Here is a 15,500-nt window from a genome sequence, read left to right as displayed (position 1 = left end):
TTTTTTATCAAAATTTGATTTAATAGATTATGATTTGACTTTATTTCAACATTAAAGTTAGTAATTATCACCATTTTAAGATGTTTTTAGTTCAAAATTTTTAATTTAGTTCAGAAAAATTAATAACTAATGATCTTAGATAAGTTTTAATAAGTTCATACATTGATACACTAACTTTCAATATGCTAAAATAGGTTTTAATTTTTTGATTCATCAATTGCCCCTTTTTCTCTTAACCCTTAATCTGTAACATATCCTCGTTTAGGTTTTTGGCTATTTTTCGGTTTGTAATCCTTTAATTTTGTTAATATTTTGTTAATTTGTTGTTATATTTGTTATTTCAATAATTTGTCTCTTTTTTATAAGATAGATAAATTACTTTCTGGATAATGAGAATAGAGGTGTTAATTAATACTAAGGAGAAACACGTATACATATCAACACAATGCAAATAGGCTAGACTTTTTAGTAATTAAAATCATATACATAGACTGTAGATACATAGTCCACAATAACTAATGGAGGGTTCCCCTTCTAGAAGGTAGCCTTTGATTTTTTACCCTCGGCTAGTGGTTGTGTGCCCTTCGCGCTTTTGGTGTTTGGTGGTTTGGTTAGCCTTTTGGCTCCCTGTTACTTGTTTTCTTGTGCTGCTTTGCAGCCTCTTTTGGTACTACAATTCTATTTACCAAAAAAAAATAAAAAAAATAAAAAATAAATAAATAAATAAAAACTAGTGGAGGGTTCGAGGAGAAGTAAGGTTGCTTATACAAAGACAAAATATTGTATATTCTAGAACAAATGTTGTGCGATCGATCAAATATAGTGTTATACTTGCAAATGTGGTATATAAAAAATCAAAATACTATAAGAATAACCACGACAATGGTTACAAGTCTTATGATAAAGCTGGATTTAAACAAATGGTTTTCCATACCTACATGATAATAGATATTAAACTTCCATCATCCTACTCAACTCTTCTTCTTCTCTTCTCTTCTCCAATTCATCACTGTTGATCTCTTGTTCCAACTTAATCTTTCTCATCTTCTCTTCCTTGGCCGTCAATATTATTTTAACATTTGTGCTTATTTATAGCTATGTCATTTGCTTGAACATCTATGATTCAACGTATCTGGTGTTAATTAAATTACCTACTAATTTTTGTCTCTTAAGTTATGAGAGTCTCTTAAATTACCTACTAATTGTTGTCCCTTTGGGGATTGTTAAACGTCGCTCTCAAATTACTAGGCGTCGCTCGTATTTTTTTTCTTAAAATTCCGTATTTACCCTTCACATATAAATACTCACGACACTTACAACACCATTTCACGCTCCATAAACTTAAAAATTTGAAATTTTTTTTAAAAAAAAAGACACAGATAATTCACAAAAATAACTAATATTACCTAATAATACTATTACTAATTACTCAAATTATCACAAAAATAATAATAATCACAATAAAAATTATAATTATCATACAAAAATTACATTAATAAATTTGATTAATTAATTTCAAAAAAAATTGTTTTGATTAATTAATCAAAAAAAAAAAAATGGACATCCGCCTAAAAAATTTGGATCCTCCATGGTGGATCCGCCTAGAATTTCCGGATCTTCCATGGTGGATCCGGAAATTCTAGGCTGATCCGGAAATTTTAGGCAGATGTACGCTTTTCAAAAAAAAAAAAATTCAAGGACTTACAGAATCCTCCGACGATGCCTCCGGTGTACGATCGTTGTCGTCATCCATTGTCCTAAACCCGTCGCTAAAGCTTAATAAATTTTTTTTTAAAAAAATGGGATTTTTGGTGGTGGGCTCGGGAATTTTGGGTTGAATGTCGTGGGGTTGGACATGGTGGGTTCGGGAATTTTTTTGACCAAGTGGTGGATCGAATGTGCTCAAGAACAATATGAAAATGCTCGGGAATCTTTTTAACCAAGTGGTAGAGCCTTATATAGTCAACTTATAGAAAGGGCAATATGGTCCTTTCATGTCAAAATGGGAGCGACGTTTAGCAGTTCACGAGTTTTATATCTGGGAACAAGATTGTAGATCTAGCTCTATTTTTTTTTTTATTTTTTTTTATTAATTTTTTTTTTTGGCCTAATTATTTTATAAATTTTGGATGGGTGTTCCATTACAAAAGATGCTATGTTACTATTGTTTAATAATTATGGTCAAAATTGTGACTGATTTTATCACCTACAAGTATTCATGTCACATAAAAAATTTTAGTCTTTACTTCCTTTTGTCTCAAAATAGTTCAAACATGTTACTTTTTCACCGCCTCATATTAGTTTTAACATTTCATAATTTAAGTACGTGAATTCCATTACTTCACGTTGACTGTGTAGCTAAATTGGCTAATGTGTGAGGGAGATGTGTTCATTAGGGTTCTTCTCCTTACCAAAAAAAAAAATTGTAATTAGTTACAAGTATATATTAATAAAAACATGTAATCAATGTTGGTGTACCGTGTACGTATGTATAAATATAATACTAAAGTCCTATAAAATATTTTTAGACTATTAGGCTGAATCAAGAGGGACATTTTAACTTTCCAAGAAGATTCTATTTCATCCCATTTAACTATGTCATGTCATTACCAATTGGTTGTTGGTGTAGTGGTGATTGGGACTACACTTGGTGGGGGAAACCGTGTATTCAACCCTTCGCAACAACAATTGAGAGGAGACTGGAACCTAACCACCCAAAACTAATCCTCAAATCTGAATTAGCCTAAAGGATGAACCGGATGGAACACCAAAAAAAAACACTATATCATGTCACTCAAACAACTTGTCATATACGAAGTATTATACGTACTTTTTTGTAAACTTTCAATTTCCCCACTATGTACTACACTAGCAACCAACCAAGTACTTATTTTAGTTGAAGTTATTGTTGTTAAATGAATTAGATTTCTAGCAGAAAAGCAAAATTTGTTATACTCCGAAGAGTCAGATCGAACTGATAATTATAAATGGTTGTTCTATTGAAAAGATTTTATTTTTTGGTATTTAGAGAGCCATAAGGGCGGATGATAAAAAAAAATCTCAGTATTCCCTGGAACCGAGAAGTAAGCCTTAACCATTTGAGCTATACTTCACTTTCGTTTTATTGAAACAGTTAGGTGAACTAACATAGGAGTATTGGGCTAGTGGCCATTTGCTAATAGCATAATAATGTTATTAATGTATAGATTGGACTTAAGTACTTAACAATTTTTTTAAGGCATTTGAGATTGGATTTCTTCTTATATTCAAAACAATGGGCCTGTATAACTAAGTACCAATATGGAAGAAGTGAATGGTCCATGAAGCTCAAACTACGGGCTTATTTTATAAATATGAACTATGGACTTTTTTGGCATGTTAAGGGTTAAATAATTGTTTATTCTGTTATAAAAATAAGGGGAAAGGGAGAATATTAGAGATAGATGTAGATGGTAAATCCTTGTTATTGTCTTCATCCATTTCATTAGACCATCTATATATATACACAATGTGAACAATGTAACCTATATGGATAATAAAGAGCCCATTCATGTGGGGGTTACAATGTGAACTAATGACATATAGGGGTTACAAGGAAGTTACAAAGGTAGTCATATTATTGAGGGAGTTACAAGCTATAATGGGCATACATAATTATTATATTTTGTACACTCTCCCTTGGATGCCCATTATCTAAAAAAAGTTTTAATGTGCTTATATACTGCTTCATTAAAAATCTTTCCAGAAAAAACCCAGTGGGAAAAAACCATGGATAAGGGAAAAAGAGCGCAGCACGCAATTACTCCCCCTCATTATTAAGTCACTGAAGATCTTTGAGACGGCGCAATCCAATACGATAAACTAATTTTTTAAATGTTGCGGTTGGGAGAGCCTTAGTGAATAAGTTTGCTAAATTCTCACTTGAACGAATCTGCAAAACATTTATATCTCCATTCTTCTGAAGATCATGAGCGAGGAAATATTTGGGTGAGATGTGCTTTGTTCTGTCGCCTTTAATGTATCCTTCCTTAAGTTGCGCAATACAAGCTGCATTATCCTCATATAAAGTTGTCGGTGCCTCTTTCCAGGATGATAAACCGCAAACGTCTTTTATATGTTGGATTACCGACCTTAACCATACACATTCATGACTAGCTTCATGAATTGCTAATATCTCAGAATGATTGGAAGAAGTAGCTGCAATGGTTTGTTTCATGGAACGCCAAAAAATGGTAGTACCACCGTATGTGAACACATATCCAGTTTGTGATCGAGCATTATGTGGATCAGACAAATAACCTGCATCTGCAAAACCAACCAAATTTTCTTTGGACAATTTAGGGAAAAATAAACCCATATCCTTCATACCTTGAAGGTAACGAAGTATATGTTTAATCCCATTCCAATGCCTTCGGGTTGGACATGAACTAAGTCTTGCCAATAAATTAACTAAAAATGATATGTCGGGTCGTGTATGACTTGCAAGGTATATTAATGCTCCAATTGCACTAAGGTATGGTACTTCAGGACCAAGAAATTCCTCATCATCTTCCCGAGGTCAAAAAAGATCCTTCTCTACATCAAGGGATCTTACAACCATAGGGCTTCTCAATGGATGCGCTGTATCCATAGAAAATCTTTTAAGAACTTTTTCTATGTATGTTGATTGATGCACAAGGATTCCATTCTCTAGGTGTTCTATTTGTAACCCTAAGCAAAATTTTGTCTTTCCAAGATCTTTCATTTCAAATTCTTTCTTTAAACAATCGACAGTTACAGAAATCTCTTCAGGAGTTCCAATGATATTCAAATCATCAACATACACTGCAATTATAACAAATCCTGATCCAAATTTCTTATAAAAATACATGGGCTAATAGGATCATTCTTAAAACCTTCTTTTAACAAATACTCACTTAGACGGTTATACCACATACGTTCAGATTGTTTTAATCCATAAAGAGATTTGTTTAATTTAAACCTTCTGGGAGCTTCATATAAATGTCATTATCCAGTGGACCATATAAATAATATGTGACTACATCCATCAAACGTAAGTCAAGTCCTTCTCTTATTGCCAGACTAATCAGAAATCTAAAAGTAGCTAGTCACATCCACCACAGGAGAGTATGTCTCCTCATGATCAATACCAAGCCTTTGTGAGAATCCTTGTGCAACTAATCGTGCCTTATGTCTTACAACTTCACCCTTTTCATTTCTCTTTCGCGCAAAGACCCATTTATATCCCACTGGCTTTACACCTCCAGGTGTACGGACTACAGGTCCGAATACTTCTCTTTTTCCTAGAGATTTTAATTTCGCTTCAATTGCTTCTTTCCATTTTGGCCAATCATTTCTTTGTTTACATTCGTTGATGGATTTTGGTTAATGATCATCATTATTAACCATAACGTTTAATGCTACATTGTAAGTAAAAACATCATTGACGTCGATTTGATTTCGGTTCCATGTAATTCCAGACATGATATAATTTATTGAAATTTCTTCATTTTCAGGTACCTGAATTTCTTCTTGTATCATGTCTAAAGTCTTTTCTGGAGGTTTTTCAGAAAAATTTTCTTCAATTTGACCATCATCAGTCATTGTTCCTTTTCTTTTCCGAGGATTCTTATCTTTGGAACCTGTTGGTCTTCCACGTTTCTGACGTGGCTTAGACTCATTAGCAAATTTATTTTTCCCTTCTGGGACATTTATTTTACATGGAGCATTTACAGCTAGAATATGTGATTTAGTCACTCTTTTGGGGTCAGCAAACGAGTTTGGCAATTGATTTGCTAAACTTTGTAAATGAATTATCTTTTGAAATTCCAGTTCACATTATTTAGTTCGAGGATTAAGATAGGATAATGATAATTCATTCCATTTAATTTTGTTTTCCAACTCTCTTTTTTCTCCCCCTAATGTTGGGAAAAGTGACTCGTTAAAATGACAATCTACAAAACGAGCCGTAAATAAATCCCCTGTTGTAGACTCAAGATATTTAATTATTGATGGGGATTCAAATCCAACATATATCCCCAACCTCCTTTGAGGACCCATCTTAGAGCGTTGTGGTGGAGCTATTGGGACATAAACCGCACATCCAAAAATTCTTAGATGGAAAATATTTGGTTCCTAGCCATAAACCAATTGTAATGGGGAGAACTTGTGATAACTTGTTGGCCTGATGCGAATTAGTTCTACTGCATGTAATATGGCATGTCCCCGTGCAAAAATTGGGAGATTGGATTTCATAAGCAAAGGTCTAGTAATTAACTGAAGACGTTTAATTAATGACTCTGCCAAACCATTTTGTGTATGAACATGTGCTACAGGATGTTCAATTTTTATCCCAATGGACATGCAATAATCATTGAAAGCTTGAGAAGTAAATTCCCCAGCATTATCAAGACGAATAGTCTTAATAGGAGTATCTGGAAAATGTGCCCGTGACTTAATCAATTGGGCAAGTAATCTCGCAAACGCCAGGTTACGAGTTGATAATAATGACACATGTGACCACCTAGTCGATGCATCAATTAAAACCATAAAATATCTAAATGGTCCACATGGGGGTTGTATGGGTCCACAAATATCTCCTTGTATACGTTCCATAAAACGTATTGATTCAAAATTTATCTTTTCTAGTGATGGGCGAATTATCAACTTGCCTTTCGAACAAGCAGCACATGGAAATTTATTATGAAGAATCTGCTGGCTTTTCAAAGAATGTCCACTTGAATTCTCAATTATTTTTCGCATCATTATTGAACCAGGATGGCCTAACCGGTCATGCCAAACAACAAAGTTATCAGTAAACTTCGGGTTTAATATAGCATGAGATTCAATAGTATTGATTTTTTTGTAGTACAAACCAGTGGAGAATGTAGGTAGTTTCTCCAAAACATGTTTTGTGCCTTGAGTTACAGTCGTGATTTGAAGAAATTCATTATTTTCTTCACTTACTGTCTCAATATGATAACCATTATTGCGAATATCCTTAAAACTCAATAAATTTCTTTGAGACAACGGGGAGTATAATGCATCAATTATTTTAATTTTAGTTCCCTAAGGCAATTTTATGTTGGCTCTTCCGAAGCCTTCAATGATATTTGTACTACCCGATATGGTACTCACATTAATTCTTTTCATCATCAAATGAGAAAAATATTTTTTTATTTTTAAGTATTGTATGAGTAGTTGCACTGTCAGCAAGACATAATTTTTCACCATTCATAGTAAATTGAACTTGAGTAGTATCCATGTTCTCCACGAAATAAAATACATGTAGAAAATTAAGCATAAAATTAATGATAATAAAATAATAAATCGATAAAAACACGCAAATAGTTCATAAATTCATAAAGCATATAATGTCCTTATTACAACCATAGAAATTAACATAAGTAAATCACTAGATTAAGTCTAATACTCAAAGTTCATACAATTCGATATAATTTTAATTATTCCCTTCTGGAGTAGTGAAGAAATCAGCAACTTCTAAATGAGTTGTATTGCCAAAATCAATATTATTCTCTTTCGGAGAAATAAGAAAATCGGCAACTTCTAAATGAGTTGTATTGCCAAAATCAAAATCATCATTACCATCTTCAAGAACAAGGTTTGCCTCAACTTTCTTTCCTTTTTTCAATGATTCTTAGTAAAGTTCAACAAGATGCTTTGGAGTTCTACAAACCCGAGACCAATGTCCTTTCACTCCACAACGGTAACATATATCAGTCCCACTTCTCTCTTTATTAACTTTATCATCCCTACGTTCCCACTTTTGGTGAGAATGTGAGTTTTTAAAGTGAAATCCACGACCTCTACCATATCCATGCCCACGACCACAACCGCGCCATTGGCCACGACCGCGACCGCGACCTCTACCTCGACCACTACTGCTGGAATAGTCTCTGTTTATATTTTCTTTCCCGTGATGGGTTGTCACATTCGCTTCAGGGAATGGAGTAGAGCCAACAGGACGTAATTCATGATTTTTCATTAATAGCTCGTTATTTTGCTTAGCCACAAGAAGGCAAGATTTTAATTCAGAATATTTGGTTAATCCTTTTTCTCTATATTGTGTCTGCAGGACAACATTGTTTGCATGAAAAGTGGAGTATGTCTTTTCAAGCAATTCTACATCAGTAATATTTTCTCCACATAATTTCAATTGGGAAATTATCTTGAACATACCTGAGTTATATTCACTAATAGATTTAAAATATTGCAATCTCAAATTCAACCAATCATAACGAGATTTAGGGAGTATCACTGTTTTTTGGTGGTCATACCTCTCCTTTAGATTACTCCAAAGAATTTGTGGGTCTTTCACAGTTAAATATTTATTTTTGAGCCCTTCATGTAGATGATGGAGAAGGAATATCATGGCTTTAGCCTTATCTTGAGATGTTGCCTTATTAGGCTCTTTGATTGTTTCACCAAGCCCTTTAGCATCTAGGTGTATTTCAGCATCTAACACCCATGATAAATAATTCTTTCCGGCAATATCAAGGGCTATAAATTCAAGCTTGGCAAGGTTTGACATTATTTTCTATACAAAATAACAAGACAAGATTAAACAGCATCCAATAAACATATACTATTTGGAAAACAATAATACTACTGTTAATGATTTAATTACATATGAAGGGGCTATCATGAATTAAACCATTCTTAACAAATTTACAAGACATTTTAGTAGTTTAAGCAAAATAGTCGTCAAACTATATAACACTAAAATCATATAATCCGAATCATTAGAAAAGAAAATAGTCATGAATCGAATATTAAATACTTAGACACCCAAAGTCATGAAAAATAGTCGTTAATTCCTATATGGTGGTAAAACAAGAAGTAAACACTTCACTACTGACATATTTAAAGCTAATAATCTAAAAACTTTATCAAAGATAATGACATCATGATTTAAAACAATCCCTAGCAATCTAGCATCATACGATACATGTCAGAAGCAAACCACAATATCCAATCAATACTACACTAATGCTTTGAATAAAAGAGAGGCTCGTAACATTGACTTTAGTCTTTGGTAGCTAGTATACTTACGGAGTATGACCGGTCTGACCAATGTAATAGCTTTGATTAGAGTATAGTGCTGATAACGTGTTATAAAAATAAGGGGAAAGGGAGAATATAATAGATAGATGTAAATGGTAAATCCTTGTTATTGTCTTCATCCATTTCATTAGACCATCTATATATATACACAATGTGAACAATGTAACCTATATGGACAATAAAGAGTCCATTCATATAGGGGTTACAACGTGAACTAATGACATATGGGGGTTACAAGGCAGTTACAAAGGTAGTCATATTATTGAGGGAGTTACAAGCTATAATGAGCATACACAATTATTATATTTTGTAACATATTCTTAATTTCTATCTAAATTAATGTGGTGATATTATGAGTATAATAATCTCTTATCCCATGATATGTATGAAGTTAATCTCTTGAGGATATCGAAAAATTCATCTTTTGTATTAGTTGCAATACATGATTTTTAACGCATAATTTTACATTTGTCAATGCATAATTTCATTTATACACATTTCTAACTAGATGAATGTACAGTTTATTTGTATTTTTTGAAACGAATATTATTTGTATTTATATGATTAAATTCGTTATTTTATTTGTTGTGCGTAGTATATCATTTAATATTTTTATTTTAATATAAATTGTAAATTTCCTCTCATTCGTTTTATATTTAGATAAAATTCCTAATCTCAAACGATAATATGATATATTTAATTAATTTAAACTATAAAATCTCATTCGCTAATTTTGCTTATTTGGCATTTGAATTATTTAATTCTAACAGAATTTACAATTCTCTTATTTGATTGACTATAACTAAAATTTATAATCCTATGTGGCGCGTTAAGAAAATTTAATCCTACGTGTCTCTCTAAAAACTCGGGAAAAAACTTCCTTTTATATATATATTGGTTTTGTGCTCTGGCAATGCCCGGATTGTTGATTAAATTTTAATTAGAATAAACTTTTTAGCTTGAATGTTTATTAATACGGTCATGTAATCCCTTTTGATAATGCAGGATATTTAGACATACGATATCCTATTGCTTATTTATATAATAATGTACTTTTTGTAGTTTTGTTTGTAAATAGATATCTATGTTATTATTGACTTGAAATTATTGCTATTGAACTTAAATTAATTTTACTAAACTGAAAATATTTTTATCAAACCAAAATTATTTTTACTGATTAAACATTTTTTATTTACTGATTTTCTATTTTATTTTAACTAAATTAAATATATTATAAATGGATCTTATTTTAAGAACTTTTTGAAACGGATTTTATGATGGAAATAGAACCGAGTTAAGGGATATTTATTAAAAGTTAGAATTAATTTTGTGTATATGAAATATTAGAAATACAATGGTATTAAAACTCTATACAATATTTTTATCTTAACAAAACTATCCAAAATTCGTTAACTTAGTATCATATGTGTCACAATAATACCTGTTTGTCGCCTACGTGGCGCAAACTTGGCAAAAAACTGGAATGTCAAGTGTCGCTCTCTCGTGGCATGGCTACGAGACCGGCTTTATTTATTAGTAATATGATATTAGATTATTACGGAGTAATAATTATTTTTTGAGGAAAATTATTTATATCTCTAATTATAAATACGTAAAAATTATAAAAATTTAATATCATGAAAATAAAAATTGAGACGGGTCAAACAAGACCCCATAGGAATACAACATATTTTTCCTATAAAATCAAATATTACAAAACGACTTTGCTGCTGGTTTTCTTGGGGTTGACCCAAGACTTGGTGTACTTGACTCATTGTGGTTGGTTAGCTTGAGGTTGACTCAAGGCTTGGTGTTACTCGACTCATTGTGTAATTCAATGTACTCAAATCAGTTCGATGTGTTATAACTTGATGTGTGAAACTCAACTCAACGTGCAGTGATATGACTTGATGTGTATCTTAGGCGTACGACTGTTGTATGTAAAATCAACTCAATGTGGTGACACAACATGACTCAATGTGCATGACTCGTGTGCATAGACTCATCTCAATGTGCATTTTGATTGTGCTCGTGCGACTCGAAAATGCAAAAAAGCGAAAATTTTCCATCATTTTTGTGGAGGGTACCGACTTTCTCGCGAAAAGAAAGATCTGAAAAGAAGTAAAGTGCAAGAATTTTAGGAAAAAGGAGATGAAAGGAATAAATCAAGTAATGATGCATGTTGAATGAGGTTAATCAAGTTTATGTATTAATCCTTGTATTTCATAGTGTAAGAATTGTAACGTTCTAGACTATCTCAACTGATGATCCGATAATGAAAGTATTTGGTTAACTTAGGCTCGGAGGCTAAGTACTTCATATTTTCTTTGTGAGGCAATGATGATTATGATAATGAGCGATTCGAAGATGACAAGGTGCGCTTCAAAGTTGTATCAAGATTTCATGACAAAGGGTTCCTAAGGGAAAGATTATTTGGCTATGTATTTGTGATGTGTGTGAGAGTGACACTAAGGTTAGGCTGGAAAAGCTAAAGGTGTGGAAAAATCTTTTGAGAAGAGTCAAATGATGTTGACTCTTAGGCTAGGTAGGCTAATGAAGTAGGGATCAATCCCCCATGTCTAGCTCTAAATGGATAGGGATGAGCATTGGCGATCCCTTGATATGATCATGCATGAATGTGAATATGAGTGAATGCATTTTTATTACGGCCGCACCCCAATGTGAGGTTGCCTACGTATCCGCTATGAATCAGGCCGAACGTAGCTCTAGACAAACCTCGAACAAGTGTGTATACACCTCATAGAGGTCTTTCAAGGGTTGTAATGGTGTTAGGCTAAAGATTAAAGATGAAGGGATAAAGGTTCAAGACCCAAAATAAGCCCCCAAGGTGTGAAACCCATTTGAATCTTTGTATTTGTATGCTTGAGGTTACTCACTTTTGACCTTGTTCCTTTTTGTTTTAGTATTTGAATCTTCTGTGGGTAAGTGTTGGCAATCTCGATCATGCGGTCTATCATTCACTTGACATTCATGTTTCTTAAGCACGGTGCCGAGCACTCGATAAGAGACACAATTTGAGACATGTTCATATCAAAGACATTGGAACACTTGCCCTTTTGTACACTTTTATTGCTTTTTGATCTTTTGAAATTTTAGGAAAATAACTCAAGCTTTTGTACTTGGCTTTGCATAAATTGCACACCATCCCATCCCAAGGTTAGGTGATGTTGGTTGAAAAAAGAAAATTCAATCGTTAGACGAGGCTTAAAATAGTTTATCAAGAAAGGATTGTAAAAGGGGTTAAGGTGATATGATGTGGCTACAAGGGGTGCCTTAAATCACTGGTATACCTTGTGTTTAGTTCAGCGTGGATTTTTTTTATTTTTTTTTATTTTTATTTTTTTTAATGTAGTGCAATAATCATATGCAAAGAAATAAATGCTCATTTTATTGAAATGGAAAGGGTAAAAACAATACTCATGAAGTAAACGATAGAGGGTGCCTATGCTAGACTTATTACGGGAAAGGAAAATCAAAAATAAGAAAAGAATTATGAAATCCTGTCGTTGAATCCCGCCTCGTGCTTTATGCTTATCATCTTTTGGCCTTCTTGTTGCTCAGAGGAACATGAAGGCAATTTGAATCAATGAAGTTTTGGATGCGATCCTTGAAGGTGAAGCATTTCTTTGTAGTGTGACCGTAGATGGTATTTGCAATAGGATTTTGGATCCCAATTAGGGGACCGTCTCTCAGGTGCTGGATCTTAGATTGGACCAATGGGATGAATGTAACCTTGGCCATGGAGGTAGTCAAAAGCTTCATTATAAGTCATTCCTAACAGTGTATATTCATCAATGGTCCGTTTTACCTGCGGTTTAGGATTGGTTGGATGATTGGTCTAATTGTGAAAAATATATGGAGTTTTTACAATTATTATATAGTGTGACACAATGTTTTTCTTCTGTTTATAATCCTTGTGCTCATTCTTTTCTTAGCAATGCATGTTTACTTGCACAACTTTTCGCTGAGCACCAATCACAACACGATTATGATGGATATCTTCCATCTACGGAGGAAAAATGGCGTAAATATTACACTAATCTTCCTATGATTTATATTTTTGCTTCTATATTAGATCCAAGGCAAAAGTATGATGGCACATTTTTATTAATTGATATTTATTTTCAATGCATGAATTTCGAAGATGATGTTAAATCTTATAAAACTAATGTGACCAATCAATTTTTTTCCTTATATAGAGTTTATGAATCTAAATATGGAACTGTGACTCGATTTGCTTGTTCTCAATCATCCAAAAATGTAAGTAAAAGGGCCAAAGGTTTATTTGCACAAGATGCTAACATGATGTCTACGTTTTCAGGTAGTGAATCATCATCTAGGAGAACACAAAGCGATGTTTCGGAGCTGCAAATGTACTTAAGTTACGAATTCATGAAAGGCATGGATGATGAAGAGAAGTACGGCCTCGACATCCTTTAATGGTGGAGGTCACAAAGCTCGAAGCATCCAATTTAGGCGGCAATGGTACGAGATATTTATGCTATCCAAGTCTCCTCATTTGCCTCCAAATGAGCTTTTAATGCATCAGGGAGGGTTTTAGACGATAGAAGAACAAGACTAAAACCCGAAACACTTAAAATGTGTGCTTGTTTCAAGGATTGGTTGGATGCCAAAACTCGCTGCCAAGATCGTACTTATGCAGAAAACGACGATAATGAAGGAATGTCGGGTTCTACTAGTTCTCAACCAATTTAATTGGCCGATGAACTTGAACAAGAAGAAGAAGAAGAAGACAAAGAGGAAGAAGAACAAGAAGAATAATTAGATTATTACATACCATTAATTATAGCTAAATTTTGTATTATTGAACTGAAAGGAATGGTGTCCTTACAACAAGTGTATTCTTCCGATAGAGGGTTCATAATTATTACGGAGCTAATTCTTCAGTAAGGTCAAGTGATCGGAATGCCTAGGTGGAGGCCGCTTCCGATCAGTAATATCGAGGTACAATTAATATTACAGCTTGATCTTAACTGAACCCTTCGGGTCGAACCTAATCGAATCACCGATCCGAGACGACGAATTAATCTGAAAGGATTTAATGAGTCGACAGAGTTTTACGAATACAGACGTCGAAAATCGAGCCTAGGGCGTCGAGACCGAGCGTCGCAAAATCACAAAGCGACAAGTACGAACATAGCCCTAGCACCACACTTGCCTAGCCATGTGGATGCTAGGCTAGTTCAGGCTAGCATGCACCTAGCATGATTAGGCACAAGCCCAAGCACACTAGGTGTGCTAGGCAGCCCATCGCAAGTGCTATGCGCACCATAGCACACCATGGCAGCCCATCGCAAACCAATGAGCATCACTAGGCGCACCATGCGTGCCCTAGGATGGCTGGGCTCCATCGCAGCCCAGGCAGCATCACTAGGCGCACCATGCGTGCCCTAGGATGGCCTGGTGCCGTCGCGGCCCTAGCACAATGATGGGCGCATGGCAGGACCTCACGCACCAAGCACAGCTAGTGCTAGGCATTGGCGCATGCGTGGTGCGTGGTGCTTGGCCGAGGCATGTGCGTGCATGGTGCATGGTGTATGGCCGAGGCTGATGCGTGTGGCTGTGCGAGTGTGTGCGAGGGGAGATAGCAAGCTAGAAACGTCAAGCCAAGCATGCGTGGCTTGCTAGCAGCACGCATGCTAGGCATTGCGTGCGAGAGGAGCTGATGCGTGGCGCGCATGGTGTGCAAGTGTGATGCGTCTGGCTGGCAAAGCAAGAGGCCAGCATGCGTGGCTCGCAAGCAGCACGTATGCTGGGCCATGCGAGCATATGGTGCAGCGATGATGCGTTAGATGCTGGCACCAGCGCCAGCACGCACCAGCAAGCACCAGCGACAGCACGAGCAAGCACCAGCGCTGCTGCTGGGCTAGCTGGCACAGCCAGCTGGCGTGCTTGCTAGCAGCTGGCCAGCAGCCTTGGGTGATGCGGTTTTGTTAGGGTGGGGACCAAGGCTTTGGGAAAGCCTTGGGGACCAAGGCATTGGTCCCCCCACCTCTCCATGGTCCTCACCTAATGCTCTCTCTCTCCCTTTGACACTTGTCAAATTGTGATTGCATTTATTTATTAATTTATTTTAGAAATAAATTAATTAGCAAATTATACATTCTCCCACATTTGTTGGGGAATGAAATGCAAGGGTTAATTTCCCTATAAATACCAAGCTTGGGTATTGGGAAATGAAAAACCTTGAATGGAATTAAAAAGGCAACTCTAAGAAAGAGTAAACCTTTGATTCGTAAAACTCATAGTTATTTTGTCCGGGTCTTGACTAACCTTCAAGACTTAGGACGCTCGGGTCGGGTCGAGGGTACGATCCGTCGGAGATCTCGTCTTTTCGGGATTTTGAAGTAAGAGCTCTTTGGGAGCAAAGCACG

The 15,500-nt window shown here is 35.0% G+C and overlaps 2 protein-coding genes across 2 annotated transcripts; both read right to left on the bottom strand.

Annotated features, from left to right (window-relative positions):
* Positions 1-3,820: 3,820 nt before the first annotated feature.
* On the bottom strand, positions 3,821-4,366 carry LOC110734154. The gene has a single exon (XM_021914200.1). The coding sequence runs from the start codon at positions 4,364-4,366 to the stop codon at positions 3,821-3,823; it is 546 nt and encodes a 181-aa protein (XP_021769892.1).
* Positions 4,367-7,459: 3,093 nt separating this feature from the next.
* On the bottom strand, positions 7,460-8,551 carry LOC110734153. Its single transcript, XM_021914199.1, has 2 exons — positions 7,697-8,551; positions 7,460-7,636 (listed from the first exon to the last, which is right to left on the bottom strand). The coding sequence occupies exons 1-2, from the start codon at positions 8,549-8,551 to the stop codon at positions 7,460-7,462; spliced, it is 1,032 nt and encodes a 343-aa protein (XP_021769891.1).
* Positions 8,552-15,500: the final 6,949 nt, after the last annotated feature.

This window comes from Chenopodium quinoa, unplaced genomic scaffold (assembly GCF_001683475.1).
Source record: "Chenopodium quinoa cultivar QQ74 unplaced genomic scaffold, ASM168347v1, whole genome shotgun sequence".
Classification (NCBI taxonomy): Eukaryota; Viridiplantae; Streptophyta; class Magnoliopsida; order Caryophyllales; family Amaranthaceae; genus Chenopodium; species Chenopodium quinoa.
Note: the sequence above shows the minus strand (reverse complement) of the source record. Positions and strands in the feature narration are given on the sequence as shown.

What these genes read in the sequence shown, in the direction of transcription:
- LOC110734154 (XM_021914200.1), bottom strand. Translation starts at nt 4,366, where the DNA reads ATGAAGGATATGGGTTTATTTTTCCCTAAATTGTCCAAAGAAAATTTG.
- LOC110734153 (XM_021914199.1), bottom strand. Translation starts at nt 8,551, where the DNA reads ATGTCAAACCTTGCCAAGCTTGAATTTATAGCCCTTGATATTGCCGGA. An exon ending in TGAAAGGACATTGGTCTCGG is followed by an intron (nt 7,637 to 7,696) that starts GTTTGTAGAACT and finishes AAAAAAGGAAAG; the next exon opens with AAAGTTGAGGCAAACCTTGT.